The sequence below is a fragment of the Ochotona princeps genome, chromosome X (genome assembly GCF_030435755.1).
Source record: "Ochotona princeps isolate mOchPri1 chromosome X, mOchPri1.hap1, whole genome shotgun sequence".
NCBI classification, from domain to species: Eukaryota; Metazoa; Chordata; class Mammalia; order Lagomorpha; family Ochotonidae; genus Ochotona; species Ochotona princeps.
In genome coordinates this window covers 75,766,201-75,783,377 of record NC_080865.1, presented here as the reverse complement: position 1 = coordinate 75,783,377, position 17,177 = coordinate 75,766,201, and the positions used below count along the sequence as shown (strand labels likewise).

Sequence of the window (17,177 nt, the reverse complement as noted above, 5' to 3'; positions counted from 1 at the left end):
AAGGATGTATTTATTTTTACTTGAAAGACAAATTTACAGAGAGGACACACACACACACACACACACACACACACACACACACACACACATCTACCACCTCCTGGTTCACTCCCTCAGTGACCATAATGGCTGGACTGAACTGGTCCAAAACCAGGACCCTGGAGCTTCTTCTTGGTCTGCCACGTGGGTGCAGGGACCCCAGCAATTGGGCCATAGTCCACTGCTTTCCTAGGCACATTAGCAAGGAGATGGATTGGAAGTGATGCAGCTGAGACTCACACCGGCTTCCATATGGGATTCTGGCACCACAGTCAGAGACTTAACGTATTTTGCCACATTGCTAGTCACAAGAATTTTTTTTTCCTCACTCTTACATTTGGAAAGTGCCTGACCCTTGATACTTTTTTTCCCCAGGGTATTGGTCCTTACTTTGTTCCTTGCTTCTATTTTTATGGACTAGCCAATTCTTAAGACATTAGCTGTCATCTCTTTGCTAATGATTCAAAAATATATAAGGTATAATCAGCCTCTGTGTGTGCTTTTCATCTGCTGGTCTGCTCCCCCAAAGCCCACCATGGTTAGGGCTGTCCTGAGCGAAAGCCAAAAACTAGGAACTCAATTCAGGTCTCTCCCATGGGTGGCACTTTGCCATCACTGCTACCTTCCAAGGTCGTCATAGAAGAAAAGTTGGGGTCAGAAACCAGGACTGGAAATTAATCTGTGGCACCTTGACCTGGGACACAGGGATCCTAACAGCCATGCTAAGCATTAGGGCAAATATGTATGTCTCAAGCTATCTTTGACATCGAGATGGTCACAAAATTCTTTGTTATCTTCTCAGCACACAAGTGTTTGTTTATTTTTCTGGTTTTCCTCTGGGATCCCAGAGTCTTTGTAAGGAGTTCTCTGTTGTCAGAGATGTCTGCTCCTATGTTGGTTTTTCCAGTGGGTTGTAACTCTCCTGCTTGACTGGAAGTTCCTTAGGGACTGGATTCCACTTCGTTTTATTTTTTTTCACCTCATGGTCTGCCCAGCACAGTATCTAGTTCCAGTAAATATTCAGTAAATGTGTGTAAGAAATATACTATGGTCAGTTGTGTCCTTGAGGTACCTAGAAAGTCCAGTACTATCACAGAGAAGAGAATTTTTTACAACATGCATTGGGGGCAGTGGCCAGCATGATAGCTCAACTGGCTAATCTTCCACCTGCAAGTGCGCACATCCCATATGACCACGAGTTTGTGTCCCTGCTGCACCACTTCTCATCCAGCTCTCTGCTTATGGCCTTAGAAAGCAGCAGAAGATGGTGCAATGCTTTGGGACCCTGCAATCCATGTGGGAGACCTGGAAGAAACTCCTGGCTCCTGGCTTTAGAATAGCTCAGCTCTAGCTACTGTGGCCATTTGGGGAGTGTACCAGCAGATGAAAGATCTTTCTCTCTGTCTCTTCTTCTTTCTGTAAATCTGCTTTTCCAATAAAAATAAATACATATTTTAAAGAAAAAGAACAGGGGGCAGAGGGAAAATGGATAATGGTTCCACAAAAGCCTTCAAAGAGAAGGTGGAAAGCAAAGCTTCCTTTTCTGGGGAGTTCTGGAAAACAAGGCGCGGAAGGGGAATTCAAAGAGTTATTGGAAAAATGGAATAAAAAACCAAATTTATTTTGGTGCAAATTCTAATGAAAATCCATTCCTATGAGGGGTCTTCAAACAGTTCCTTGGACAGTAGACACCGAGAGCTGGGTAAGAGGCTGGATGGAGTTCCTCACATTCCATGTTGTAATGACTAAGTTCAAGTCCTGCCTCTACTCTTCATCCCAGCTTCCTGCTAATGTATATCCCAAGAGACAGCAGCTGTTAGCTCAAAGTACGTGGGTCCCTGCTACTTGCAGGAGAGACTGGGACTGAGTTCCTGGCATCTGGCTCCAGCCTGGCTCAACCCTGACTGCTGGGGAAATTTTGGAGGTGAACTGGCAGATGGAAGATTTGTATATCCATCTGTTTGTCTTTCTCTGCCTTTCAAATAAGTAATAAATAAATGTATTAAAACATTTTTCACTAAGCTATGTATAGATTTTAAAAACTTTCAGTAAAATAAACTTTTAACTTTTCCTGCCAACCTTTTGAAGTATCCTTGTTTCTCATGTTTTGCTCTCTCCAAACTGGACATCTCTGGCCAGTTACCACCCCTAACTTTGGCGTAAATTACTTATGGTCAGGTCTACACATAAGCCTGTCTATAACACATTGACCGGTTAAGGCCGATGGCACCTAGTCATAATATTAAACAGGGCTAACCTTAAATGTGTCCACTGAACAGAGGTGAAAAAGAAAGTTACACACACACGCTTCTTGGTCACGTATGCATGCTTGATTGTATACAGCAAAATATCCTTAAGGTTATATGGCTGATTGGGATCTGAAAACGAATGTGTTCAGTCGTCAGAAGGAAGCACATCAGGTCACTAGAACTGAATGTCTTCAAGCTGACTGGCAGATCTTTCCAAGGGCAAAAATGAAAGCTGATATAAGCCATTACAGGCCATGAACCTGTTCTCACCCACCTGATGCTTTTACTAATTAGCTTCTTGGCTTGGTGGCAATTTGGGGCAAGTGCATGCAAGCTGGATTCACTGGGGAGTCTGCATTCCTCGCTGTCAGTTTCGCAAGGCCCTGGGATACTAGACTGCTTCTCTTGGCTTCTTTCTTTCCCAGCACCCTGCTCTGTCCTGCTAGAGAAACAGGGGCACGAGAACTTTTATCAAGTGAGGAAATTACATGGGGCTTTGGTGTGTTGCTAGTTTGATTTTTTTTTTTAGTGGGTTATCTAAAGAAATTCATACTCCTTGACTGATTAATTTTACTTCTGGGATTCTGTCATTAGGAAACAATCTAAGATATTGAAAATGGCTAAATCACGAACATGTTTTGTAACATTATTTAGACTAGCATAAAATTGGAAGCCATTTGAATGTCTTCATAATTGGAGAAATGGGTAAATGAATCTTGATACACTCATTTAATATACTGTTACATAGCCATTACTATGTTGGTCATGAAGTCTTGCTACAACACAAGAGAAAGTGCTTGTGATAAAATGAAATGCAGCATTCAAAATGTTATGCATATTAATTTGTAATTGCTTTGTGGAAAGACAAAACAAATAGAAAAAAGTAAAGAGCCTATGTTATGAATTCTGGAAATTTGGAGACTATATGTTATTTTCAATGTGTTATATGTGTATGTATGCAAATTATTATTTACTCATAAAGTAGACTACACATAAAAATGGGTGACATTTCATTGGAGGTACAAATTTGGTGACGTGGGCAGCTTCTAGGTCTATTTTCAAATTTGCCTCCTTTTTCTGCTCAGTCTGGCTTCATGGATGCTTTTCTACTTTTTCTGAGGCAATTGGAAGTGAGTCATGGCACTACTGGTCAAGTCCGCCTTTGAAAGGAAAGTGTGTGCTGTGCCTGGGTGGGGCTATAAGCAGAAGGAGTTGGCATTAGGAGCCTCTTTGCTACCACAGTATCTCGTTGCTGGGGTTCTCCAGCGTGGAGCCCCTTTGCTGCCTCTTGACTCATGGAGGGAAATTGCTTCAGGGCGCAGGCGAGTAAGACTGGAGCCCAAATGAATCAAGCCTCTGAGTTACCATCTCAGAAATGGATCTCTCACACTCCTGCTCAGTATGATATGCAAGTGCAAAGCAAAAGGCCTTGCTTTGGAGCTTAAAATAAAATTTCCAACCTAATCTAGATAGAATAGTGATAGCAGAGAAGTGTTGGACCTAGGCTTTTTTTTTTTTTTTTTTTTTTGCTTTAGCCTTTTCTGGAGCTAATACTATACAGTTAAGTAAAAACAAATGCCAAGAAGGTATGATGCTGACAAGATCAAGAAAAAGTACCTGCAAACATCGAAGAATGGAAGTTGGTGTTAACTCTCTCAACGATCTGCACATCTTGACCTAAATAGAACCTTCTGTCTTATGTCTAGATGAACACTTTCTTCTTACCTCTTTAGATTTTCCCTTCTGCCATTAACATTTTACTTCCCATGTGTCAGGAAAATTGGTTATAGCTTTAAACCAGATTGTCAGTGTCTTAAAACCAGTCAATTCAGTCTAGTGCTTATTAAATATCTTCTATTTATAAGCTGATAATGCCAATATATGTATAATATATATAAACGTGTATAAACAATAGTAGAATGACTCTTGTGCTAAGAGTTATAAAATCTGTGTTCTGCTCCTGGCTGTCACCCTTTTGAGACCCTGGCATCTTTGTCGATAGGAAGGGTGCTTGGGAACACTGGTGATTTCCTAAGAGTCTTTGTACTTCTGACCTTTGATCTAAAGGACACTTGCACAAAATACTGAGTTACAAATAAAGTGGGTTTTTTTTTTGCTTTTTAAAGTTTAGATTTTGATTTTATTGGAATGCAGAGACAGACAGAGGAGTTTTCTACCTGTTGGTGAAGTCTCCAGGTTCCTGGTGCTTGAGCTGTCACCTGCTGTCACCCAGAATGTGCCTAAATAGGAAACTTCTTGGGAGCTGAGCTGGAACTCAAACGTGTTCTACTATGGGTTGTGTGTTGACCAAGCAGCATATTTTTAAAATATTTATTCATTTATTTTGAAAAAGCAGATTTACAGAGAGGGAGAGATTAAGATTTTCCATCTGCTGGTTCATTCCCCAAATGGCCATAATGGCTGAGCTGAGCTGATCTAATGCCAGGAGGCAGGAGCTTCCTCCATGTCTTCTACACAGGTGCAGGGTCCCAAGGAATTTGGCAATCCTTCAGTGTGTTTCCAGGCCATAAGCAGGGAGCTGGATGGGAAATAGAGTATCTGGGACAAGATGCTGGCACTTGCACACAGAGGATTAGATAGATGAGTCATCACATCAGCCCCCTAGCAGAATCTTAACTACTGTACCACAAGCTTGCCTCACACACACACAAAGCATTTTAAAAAATATTTATTTATCTAAAGGGAATGCAGTAGTTCATTCTCCAATTGGCTGCAATGGCTGTGACTGGACCAAGCCAAATACAAGTGCCAGGAGCTCTATCCACATCTCCTAGGAGGTTGCAGGGACCCAAGTACTTTGATCATCTTCTAGTGCTTTTCCGAGCACATTAACAGTGAACTGAATCAAAAGTGGAGCAGACAGGACTTGAACTGGTTCCCATTTGGATCCTTGTGTTGCAGGATGTGGCTTAATCGATTGTGTCAAAACCTCAAGCCCACAAAGAAAAATCTATCTTTCTTTTTCTTTCTTTCTTTCTTTCTTTCTTTCTTTCTTTCTTTCTTTCTTTCTTTCTTTCTTTCTTTCTTTCTTTCTCAAGAAAACAGCCTAATACATCCAAATGAAATGATATCTGCCTATGAGAAAGGGATCTGTAGTCCTACATTCACAGCAACACAATCTACAATAGTAAAGACATGGAAACAACCCAGATACCTGTTAAAAGAGGAGTGGATAAAGAAATTGTGGTACATCTACTCCATGGAATGTTCCTCAGCCATTAAAAATAATGAAATTCTACCATTTACAACCAAATGGACACAACCGAAGACCATTATGTTCAGTGAAACAAGTCAATCTGTAAAGGACAACTAGCATATATTCTGTCTGATATAAGGCAAGCTTAATGCAATATTTAAGATCAATAGCCCTTTCAATAGTGTTTTTGCTACATCTCGGGGGGGGGGTTGATATTTTTTGTTTTTATTTTCACTCATTCAAAAGTGTTTTTTCTTATTCATTTCCTCACTGACTCATAGGTCACACAGTAGTATTGCTTGCTTCAAGAAGGTTTTCTGATTTTCTTTTTCCATTTCTTCTGTGACACATTGGTCATTTAATAGCATGTTATTTAACTTCATGTTGTGGTAAATTTTCTATTTTTTTCTTTCTGTTGTTGATTTTGTTTCATGGCTTTTCATTTAAGGGGATATATAGTAACTGTGTAATAGGGACTATCACATCCAGATGCAGTATGCATCTCTACTCTCAAAGATGGACTCCCAATGAAACTGATTAAATATATCTTGACAATAGGACAATAGTAAATCAATGTCCTGAGTTGCAAGACTGTTGGGAAATGTGTTCTCAGTGACACTCCTGGCCACAGTATGGACTGGCCTGAGAGGACATGAGGTCTGCCTGTGGCCTCTTGTTTTCTGTGAAAGGTTACAGGTGTTGTGTGTGGATGTGTGCGGTGTATGTGTGTGCATGCCTGCGTGCTGTGTGTGTGTGTGTGTGTTATGCACAAACGCATGGACAGTTACAGAGAAGACTTCATATTGGCTCCTTGCAAGTGTGAATAAAACTGTGTGAAATCGGTTGATCAAGATTGGACAGAAAAAGTCTTCTGGCCACAGAGTCATCTGGATTGGTGGAGTGAGAGGTGGGCACAGAATGGCAGGAGGCATTCGATGAAAGAACAGACACAAGATCTTAAGGATAATGCATAAATCTACTTAACGGTGAGAATTTGGTCTGTCCTGGCCACCTGTGACTTTGCTTCCCTGGGACTTTCTTGGGAAACAGCTGGGTCCCCTGGATCTTGGCTTAATCTCCTAGGTATACTAGGGATATGACAATGACTGAACATGATTAAAATTTAGCTTGGCCTTGCTGCAGAGTTGTTCTGGAAGACCTCAATGTGTAGACTAAGATGGCATTTTTAAAATGACAGAACGAGGACTATCCTTTGTTCTCCTATCAGATATCCTGCAGGAGAGTCTGTATGTTCAGGAGACACGAGGTTATTTTATTGATTGAAGATGTCAGACCACTGGCACTGGCGTGATTAACGTTGTGGGCAGACTAAAGTTTATAGAGTGCATACTATTTTAGTTCTCATGCATGAGAGAAGGGATTTTTGCCTTTCATTTTTCTAGCAAATACTTTTTTTTTTTTTTTGCTAATAAAGTCTTCCTTATGTGACCTACATGAATGTGAGCTTTTCTGTTTCAGTGAAACATCAGTAAACTGGAGAGGACACTGAAAAGCTGTTTTCTGAAGTTGATGTATTTTCCTCTTTTAAACAGAAACTGAAAATGACAGGGGTGGGGAAGCAGTCTGTGTCCCATGGACGTAAAATGATTTGTGTTTTGGAAAGGATACAAGGGAGAAAGAATGAACTTAAGGGAAGAGGGTAAGATTTTGCCCAAGTAGGTTTCTCCATGAGGTAGGTGTCAGGAGAAAACCAGTCACAAATGGTCTGAAGAATCCAGTCTGTTCTGGAAAAAAAAAATCGTATAGCCTTGGGCCATTTTCTGGTGTTTCACTTGAAAAAATGACAAATGCTTTGTTCAGGATTGTACAATAGAACCAACGGTGGTTATTTACCACAGCTCTGGTAACAGCCCTGCTTTGAGTCCAGTTAAAAGCCGTTCCTTGCTTTGAGATTAAGGGAGACACCCTTTCATAATTTTGCTGCAGATTGGAGCTGATTGTGCTTTGAACGGTGATTATACTTTGGGCCCAAGCAAGCTGGAAAGACAAATTTCCGTGTTTGTTCACTCTATATCTGTTCACTTTGTTTTTGGCAACATTGCAAGGAAATAATGTTAAATTAATCACTGTGTGGTTTTTGTGGATTAAAAAAAAAAGGTGAATGTTTTGGACATGATCCCAAAATACAGAACTGCATGTGAAGGTTTCCGTTGCACTGCCTTGCTCCGCAAAATGATTCTCTCATGTAGATGAATGCTTTTCCTTTAAGTGATTTGAATGAGTCAGGCTGGGGCACAAGAAAGGAACATGGTTCGTGTGCCTCTCACCTAAACACAAACACTTGAGTTTGATAACCATTTGCTTGGACCTGCATGGCTTTCCAGAAGGTCATAGCAGAAATTGTAAATATGGACCATTTCAAATCCACATCTATGGGGTGTTTGCGTCTGGCAACTATAATGTAAGTCTAATAGTTTCCTTTTGCTCAAGCAAGGGCACAGAGGGAGTTCTGAACAAGCCAGTGTCACTGTGTGCTGCTAAGAGAAGGGTGGCTGCTTTGAGTTAAGGGCAGTCCTTTTTCTGACTGCAGCAAGAATGGCTAGACCATCAATGAGATGATCAGATTGTAAGCTCCATAAGTTCAACAACTCTATTTTCTGTGCCATTGTAAGCCCTCATTATGTCTAGCATGAGACCGGAAAATTTCTGGAAAAGCCACTACGCAATAAACAGTTAATGACTTGGCTAAAAAGTTATGTTTTCCTTCTGCCCATCCAAGCCTGAGACAGTCAAACAGAGAGCCTCCCTGAATATTCTCCTTTTCTCTCCCTCTCTCGCTCTCTCTCTCTCTTTTTTTAAATTCAAAACATGCTTTATCTTGACTGCCTTCCCTTCTGGTATGTGGGGCAGGCAGCCTCACTAACCTATCTGGCTACTGACAGCAATTTAAAGGCTGCCTCCTTAAAGCCGACGGTGGTTTCATCATCATCCACCATTGCAAGTGGGCATGGCAGCGGTGTCACTCTGGGATTGGGAGGCTGGAACACTGCAATCCTTTCCAGCCTCAGACCTGAGCGGTTCCGTCATCTGGGGACTGGCATGGCCTCCTGACTGCATACAGCTGCCGGATAGTGTGGCTGGCTTCTTTCCTGCCATTGTGGAGATAGACTCTGCCACTGATTTAAAAGCCAAGCATCATGGAAGGAGGAGTCCTTCCCTTGGAAGGGCTGGAATAGTTAACTGCTGGCCATTGGTGGCAAGATCGAAACGACATTTTTATTTCTCCCTCCCTCCCCTTCCTGAACATTTCAGAGAGACCAGTGGTCGAACTCTTGGCGGCGCTTACCCTGATCCTGAGTGTTAGGGCAGAGGGAATCTGCTGTTGGCGGTTTCTGGAGCTGCTCATAAGAAAGAATTCCCTCTCCTGAGCAAGGCTTTACGCCTAAAAGAAAGCAGAAATAGGTATGGACCACCGACTGTGTTTGTGTGTGTATTTGCTGGGTGGGGTGGCTGTGCCTGGGGAGGGGGGCGGTGTATTCTTGCCTGGGCCGGGGCGGCTCAGGGTCTGTATCTCCTGCCAGACAGGATGTGATTCCTGTGAGTGTATTAGAAAGTTCCAGTTTGACCATCTTAATACAGGAGTCCCAAAAGGTAACTGGGAGGGAGGGAGCAGTGACAAGGGGGCAGGGTGCTCAGCCCCTTGGTATACACTTCCCAGATGTAAATGACAAATGAAATTATGGGTCCGAATCAAACAACTGGAAACAGGTAACAGCGATCATCACCAAGTAACATAGGAGATGATCTCTCTCCATCTCCCACACACATGTTCTTGGTCTCTCCCTGTATGATTAAAGCAAAGGGGTTAGAGGTTCATGTTTCTGGAGAGATTTGAGCCTGCATAGAATCTCAGAAATAGGGGCTTGGGAGCAGTGTTCTAGAATGCTCGTCTCAAAACCTGACACTGGTTAGGTTGATATTTATTGTGACACATTTCCCCACGATAGCATGCTCATCCTCTAGCAATTACTTAAGATCATCAGAGTGAGAATCTTATAATTGAATGTTCGTGTTTTGGTATATAACATGACAGATTCTGCCCAAAGAATTTTTGAACCTCTGAAGAGTTTGTACTATCAAAAAGATAGTGCCAAAAGAGCAAGAGAGAGGGAGGGAGAGAGAGAAAGGACAGTCACATACCTGTTTTTCAGCTGGAAAAATATAAGTCCAGGAGAGACCATATTGCTTAGGTTACTCCACAAATCATTAGTGTGATTAGAATTTGAGTCTTAAGGTGCTCTAATGATGATTAGCTGTTTTACTCAAACCATAATATCCCTTTAGAAGGGTTGGTGCTGTGATGAGTGGATATGATATTTATATCCTTACCAAATTTTCAACTTCATGTTGTCAGAGGCATACTACAAATTAAAGAGGTATTTTCCCCTTACCCTCCTCCTGCCCAATAATAACAGACTTTGTCAGTTAATTATTCCTAGTCCTCCTCTTACTAAGGAGTCAAAGTAGACATTACCAAAATGTTTTTAAAAGGTATTTCAGAGTCTTATGAGAAGAGAGAAAAAAATTTGCATTAAGGAGGGGTCAGCAAGGTGAGTTTTCTTCACCTTTTATTTAAAAAACATATTTATAAAATATAAATAAATATAAAATTCTTTTGGAAAGGTAGAAAGAGTGAGTATCCACCTGCTCATTCACTCCTCCAGTGCCTGTGGCAGCCAGGAATGGGCCAGGTCAAAGCCAGGAATTGTGAACTCAATCCAGGTCTCCCTCCTGTGTGGCAGGAAGCCAATCACTTGAGCCATCACCATTGCCTCCCATGGTCTGCAGCAACAGGAGGCTGGAGTCAGGAATTGGAGCCAGGTATCAAACTTAGCTACTCTGATGTGGGTATCTTAGTGTCTGAAATCACTAGGCTAAATAGCTACCCCTATTTTAGTTTTTCTTTAGCATTTTATAGTTCCCATCACATGCAGCACTGCTTTACAGATTCTGCGTACAGGGTAACATTCCCCCACTGTCCTGCACTCACCTCAACACCCATAAAATTGATTTTTAATTTAAATAGAATGCAGAAGGACAAATCCCATAAGAACCTTGGAGAATTGTCCACTCTGATCAGCCCGTTTGATTCTTCCAGGTTTCCCCAATCCTCTTAGAAGCTTAAATGGCATATTTAACTGTTGCTAAAAGTGATGGAGGAAACACAGAGCCCTTATGCTTCTGTGTTCCTCTTTAGGTCAATGCTACAGCCTGGAATCCCCAACAATTCATCTGCTAATTCTAGACTGAGTTCTTCATTTCATTCGACACTGGAATCCTCACCCATAAAAGCCTATTTTCTTCCCTTTTAAAGGACTGCTTCCTGTTTCCCCTTCCCAGGTCAAGGGCAGCCCAAGTGCCCAATTTCTCTCTCTCTTCACAAGGCACCACCAGCAATAGAGATGAGAAATTCTGAAGAACAGCCAAGTGGAGGAACTACGGTATTGCAGCGTCTGTTACAGGAGCAGCTTCGCTATGGCAATCCTAGTGAGAATCGCAATCTTCTTGCCATACACCAGCAGGCTACAGGCAATGGCCCTCCTTTCTCTGGTGCGCCTGGCAACCCAGGCCCTCAGAATGATGTGTTGAGTCCCCAAGAGCACCATCAACAGCTTGTGGCTCACGCTGCTCGACAAGAACCCCAGGGCCAGGAAATCCAGTCTGAAAACTCCATCATGGAGAAACAGCTGTCCCCTCGAATGCAGAATAATGAAGAACTCCCAACCTATGAAGAAGCCAAAGTGCAGTCCCAGTATTTTCGGGGACAACAGCATGCCAGTGTTGGAGCTGCCTTCTATGTCACAGGAGTCAGCAACCAGAAGATGAGGACAGAGGGACGTCCATCAGTTCAGCGGCTCACTCCTGGGAAGATGCACCAGGATGAAGGACTCAGAGATCTGAAGCAAGGCCATGTCCGCTCCTTAAGTGAAAGACTAATGCAGATGTCATTGGCCACCAGTGGAGTTAAGGCCCATCCACCTGTTACCAGTGCTCCCCTCTCCCCATCACAGACCAATGATCTCTACAAGAATCCCACAAGTTCCAGTGAATTCTACAAGGCCCAAGGGCCGCCTGTCAACCAACATAGCCTGAAGGGCATGGAACACCGAGGCCCCCCACCAGAGTATCCCTTCAAGGGCATGCCACCCCAATCTATAGTGTGTAAGCCCCAAGAGCCAGGGCACTTCTATAGTGAGCATCGCCTGAACCAGCCAGGGAGAACAGAGGGGCAACTGATGAGATATCAGCATCCCCCTGAGTATGGAGCAGCCAGGTAAGAGAGTTCGCTTCTGTCATTTTCTGACATTATCCCCAACCAACCGCTTCTGCTGTGTGTTGGGAGTCGTAGGGAAAGAATGGGCAGGTGTTTGGTATAACCCAACTCTACAAGGCTCATACCTGGTTCTTAAATGGCCTATCAATCAGAATTTCAATCCTCTTCAGTCATAATTAGCCCCGTGTTAACATTCCCTTGGTTTTGTGCGTTGAGCATAGCCTCAACAACCTAGTAGATGAACGGGACAACGCATCTCAGTTTCAATTGCTACCTGTTGTCCTGTCTTTTAGGATATTAACGCAAAGCTCAGTGTTTTTCTTCGTGTGAATTAAGACCTTCTTTTAGAAGCAGAAGGAAGTTATCTTGGAATGAAATTAGTCTGAAATTTCCCATCGCTTCCATGAATTCCCCTCCATTTTAATGAACAAATCTGTTGCCCATTCATTATAATTACTGTCTTTTTTTTTTTTTTTGGACACCAAACGACCATCCAGATATTACAGTGGAAATAATTATATCTGTGCACGTTGAAAAGGTTACTTACCTTGTACTTCCTTGAAGATCATGAAGTCTGAACTGTTTCATCTTTCTCTTGTTTAAGTTTGTTAGTTGCCAGTTACGTTCTCCAATATCTAAGAGAAATTCATCATATCCTAGAAATTTTGGTGAGATGATAAAAAATGGAAGGGAAAATATCGTCATGACATCTTCACAAATTGAGTTCTTCTGAAATATACCTAATTAATTATTCAAAGGCCTATGGCCCCATGACTCTATTCACTAGGCTTGATGGTTCCATGATTCTGTCATTGCTCCTGTTAGTATTTGGGCTATGTCACTGATGTGTAGCATTTTGGTATATGGGATGGAAAAAAAGCTTAAACTGTGGCCAACAGCGATGTCACTTATGTGTGGTGTTCCTGCCTTGCTCTCTTGGGTAAGCATGGGTGACCATTAGGTTCAAAGTCCTTTACCTCCTGTGCTCTCCTTGCTCATTTGGGAAAGAACATTTTTGCTTGAGGTTCCTCAGGTGACTCAGGAGCGAAGGCAGGTGGGTAGAGGCGGGTGAAGTAAGAAAAGACATCTTATTTCCTGGAGCTTTGCTTTGCCTTCTCCTCCAGGCCCTGTTTTAGCCAGAAGCAATTCACTTTGGGCGCCATTCCTAATGTGGCCATTTCAGGCTTTTTTTTTTTTTTTTTTTGCTTCCTTTGATCCACGGTGATTTCTTAACCCTTTTCAGCCTTCTCTGGGTAGCCTTCAAAGGGCAGGAGCTTACATTCCAATAAGTGTCTTGGAATGGACAGAGAATTTCAGGTTTACATGAGAGCAAGATCCCTCCATTTCATTTGATTGTGCCCAATGAAATTACACATCCAGGGAGCCTTGGCCTATTACACTGATTGGGTTAGAGGAAGCCTGTGCAAGCAGGAAAAATGACAGTGAAGCTGGAGAGTGGGGAGGCAGTGTTTCACTTTCCCTCTTAGTATGGGAGAATGTGTGGGATCCTCTCCCTGGCTGGATTGGTTGATGTCTGTTGCCTGTTGGGAGAGGAATGTGGAGACTAGGGTGTGGAGTAGAAGCCAAAGCCCCACTTACCTGGACTGCCTTCCCAGAAAACATTTTTCAGAACTCATTTACACTATTGCTTGTGATCTGCAAAGACTTCCACAGTGTTTGAAGCTAGATGGAAAAGCTCTTTGATCTGCCTAGATAAATAACAAGGAGACAAAGGTTCCACCCCCCCCCCCCATATATATTGATGAAACCAAGCAGAATGATTCAGCTGCATTTGTTTTCGAGAAAGGTAGTGTCTTCCTCCTAAGGTATCAGTGGACCACTCTCCATCCCAGAGAGCAACAGAACCCAGACTCACCTGTGCTTTGTTGATCAATATTTTCACACAGATAAATTTCTTTAGAAAGGGGGAGAGCATAGTGCTTCATGTACTTGATTAATAAGCCAGCCTAAAATGGTGCTGGTTGGATTATGCTTTAGGGGAAGTTTGGCTCTCCCATCAGGCAATTTCTGACTGTGAAATTTCTGCAGATGTTGAGTTGAGGGAGTGACACCTATTATTGATCAACTACTGGTAATAGGAGGTAGCTAACCTGCTTTCCTGAAGTGTTCTGCTTTTAGGTGATGAGACACTTTCCCCCCTTCTCCTTTCTCCTCTTCTTCTCTCCCCTTTAATCAATTAACCACTGAAATGTACTTCAAATAGTTCACACAAAATGGAACTGAAAGATAAGTGTATTTTGGTGTAATTGTACATTTTGAAAATGTCTTTTATTTGAGAGGCAGAGATAAAAAGATGGTCAAACAGTAAGAGATTTCCCATGTGCTGCTTTAGTCCCCAAATGTCTACAGCCACCAGAGTCGGGCCAAGCTAAAGCCAGGAGACAGGAACTCAGTCAAAGTCTTCAATGTGGGTGCCAGGAGCACAAGTACTTGAGCTACCACCTATTGGGTCCCAGTTATGCTTTAACAGGGAGCTGGGACTCGAACTCATGCACTTTGTGAGTGTCCCTACAACAGCTTAACTGCTTTGGTAAATGCCGTTGCTGGTGCAGAAATTGAAATCCATGGACAGTTTTTTCGTGCTAGGCATTTTCCATTAAATTTTAGGAAATCCCTCCTATAGCTTGTGGAGTATCTTTCCAAGTAACTGCTGCTAGCTTCAGATAGCTCTAGTTTTTAATCAACAGTTTAGAGATCAGGATGAAAAGCAAGTTTTTAAATAAATTGCAGTTAAAAATAAAGAAGTGGCTTGCTTTCAGAGGTGCAGTGAAATGTTGAAAATTTGCTGTTAAAATGAGCACAACGTTTAAAACAATCCGTTGATTACTTCATCTTCCGTATGCCTTCCTTCCAACTTAAAAAAAATAAATATCTTGGATGCCCAGAATTGCACAAGGAAAGCAGGGCCAAGCCATTTGAAGATTTTTTAAATTTCTGAATCTTTGTCTTCCTAAGTGCCGAGCTTTTTCTGCATGCTGGGCTTATACATTTATCAAGTGCTTTTAAAAGTTAAATCATTTCTGTTTACAAAGCAGCCACCTCCTTTCAATTGTTGAAATCCTGCCCAGATCTGAGGTTTTTTTGAAATCCTTGTGCAGTGGCCTCTGAAGGGGCCTGACTGTAGTTCACAGCCGAGCTGGTTGTGCAAGAGAAACCATTCGGCATTTGCAGCCACTCCAGCATTTGCAGATTCACCCTAGCCGAGCCTGCACGGGTACAGTTTTTGTGGGCAGCGGAAGTTTTCCGGTGAGGAGAAACTGGGTTCCAGGCTGCCGGTGGTGTCTTTTCTGGTGAGTGAGTGAAAGAGAGAAAGTGTGTGTGTGTGTGTGTGTGTGTGTGTGTGTGCGCGCGCGCGCGCGTGCGCACACGCGGGCTTGCACACAGGCAGGCAAGGGAAGTACAATGCGTGCACCCACGCATGTGAGGCAGGGAAACCCGAGGGCTCCAAGTCTGGGAGGTGACAGGGCTGGAAGGTGCTGTGTCAGCTGGGAGCTTTTACTTTCCCTTTAGGTCTCTGGCAGCTGGGAGGACTGTGACTTTCTTCCTGGGCCTCTGTACACGTTAGGTCTCTGGCAGCTGGGAGGACTGTGACTTTCTTCCTGGGCCTCTGTACACGTGCAGGACACCATTGGCCCAGATCATCTTAGGCAGGAAGGAGCAGGATGAAGGGAGGGAAGGGCCAGGGAGTTTGGTCAGGGCTTCCTGGGGACACGTGATTCTATTGTCTGCTGGTGACTTGCGCTTCCTGGTTAATGTGTCCTCGGGGAGCAGTCCAGCTGCTTTGTGGTTGGAAGGACGCAGAGAGTGAGTGGCTCACCTGACGGGTGCTTTTCTTAGGAGCTTTGCCATTCCAATTATTCAATCTTGGGCAGTTTGACTTCCTGTCATCTCCCCTGTCATTCTCTCCTACCTCCATTCTCCCTGAGTCCCCTCTTCTCAAGGGGACCGGCATTCTGGGTTAATAGTGTCCTGTTTGTTGTCCTGGGCGAGGTGGTGGAGCCCAAGCAGCGTTCACTTCAGGCCCTTGTCCTTTTCTGAGAGTGCTCAGGCCTTCGCTTGGTTGTCAGTCTGTTAGTGACATATGGCCTTGGTTGTCCCAGCGTTTCAGTGCATTGAGATCTGCTTCCTTTCCCAGCCCCAGGGAACTGCCTGGCAGGTGCCTTGTCTCTGCTTATCTTGGTCCTGGGCTTTTCTGATTCTGGAGATCTCCTTGCAAGTCTTTGTGGTCTGCTCTTTCCTGAGGCCGGTGGGAGACCATATGCTGTGGGGGCATGGGGGCGCCTTCCAGCTCCAGCCGAAGCTCTTTGCCTGTTGAGGCCCAGGGGAGCTTTTGCGGAGGAAATTAGGAAATTAGGTTGAGAACTGGGCGTTCAGTCTTTAAAGAAAAACAACTAGTAGATCTTGGGCTTCAAAGTCCTGGGAAAGAATATGGAAATCCATCTAGTGACTTTTTCTCTTCCATTTTGAGAGCTGGCATGAACAAGCTGGAAGTTAAGCCCCTCTCTTCTGCAAAAGTTCCCAGCAAATCCTAGGATATTTCCTTTCCATTCTAGAGATGTGTAGATGTTTTAGTAGCTTTAAAATTAAAAGGAGGGAGAGAGAGAGAGAGAGAGAGCGAGCGAGAGAGCGAGCACGTTTCCCACTTTCACCTGTGAGGAGTCTGAAGCTCCACAGCCTGGGCAATGGAAACTCTTCACGAATCAGTTTATGAACAGCTCCCGGGCTTTTAATGAGATGAGTGTTTTGAGAACTTGGAGAGAAAAATTAGGGATAGTGGCAGCTTTCCAGTTGTAATCATGAGTACCATATAAATTCCTCTGGGCCCTAGTAGCTTGTATGACCGCTCCAGTATTTGGTCATTATTTATAGTGACACATGAATGAAATTGAAAGAATGTAGGCACACCAAAAGCATAGAAGGATTTAAGGGACAAGAAGTCAGGGTTTGTGCAGCTTTGAGAGCTCTTGTGAATGTATAATTTGCTGCATATCCATGAGCACGTGTTTGGAATGATCATAGAAACAGGAAGTCCTTAGGATGAGGCTGTCTTTTAAGGGCATGTAAATGAAAAATAATGGTAGCAGTAGTCTCTCTCTCTCTGTCTGTCTCTCTCTCTCTCTCTCTCTCTCTCTCTCTCTCTCTCTCAGTGTGTGTGTGGCATGTGCTTTAGTGTCTGGATTGCCAGTTAAAAGTTAATTGCTCCTCATGATTTGTCCCAGTTCCACAAGGGATTTTATGCAATTTAATACAAAAATTACACAGCTATCCTGTAAGTGAAAATCACTAACAAGGTCAACTCAATGGGGAGGTAGATAAGACTCATGTAATTCCCCCTGAGTTAAGAACAAAAATGAGA

At 43.2% G+C, this 17,177-nt stretch overlaps 1 protein-coding gene across 5 annotated transcripts in view; it reads left to right on the top strand.

Moving 5' to 3' along the window:
• AMOT (angiomotin) overlaps positions 1 to 17,177 on the top strand; it is a 69,239-nt gene that overhangs the window by 10,177 nt on the left and 41,885 nt on the right. For 2 of the 5 annotated variants that reach the window (XM_058658288.1, XM_058658291.1), the window contains exon 3: positions 10,867 to 11,800. In XM_058658288.1, coding sequence (XP_058514271.1) covers positions 10,929 to 11,800 — 872 coding nt within the window. In that variant the 5' untranslated portion in view covers positions 10,867 to 10,928. Of the gene's footprint in view, positions 1 to 8,850; positions 8,929 to 10,268; positions 10,348 to 10,866; positions 11,801 to 14,987; positions 15,112 to 17,177 lie in introns of those variants that run through there. The other 3 variants (XM_058658292.1, XM_058658290.1, XM_058658293.1) reach the window with 3 other exon arrangements.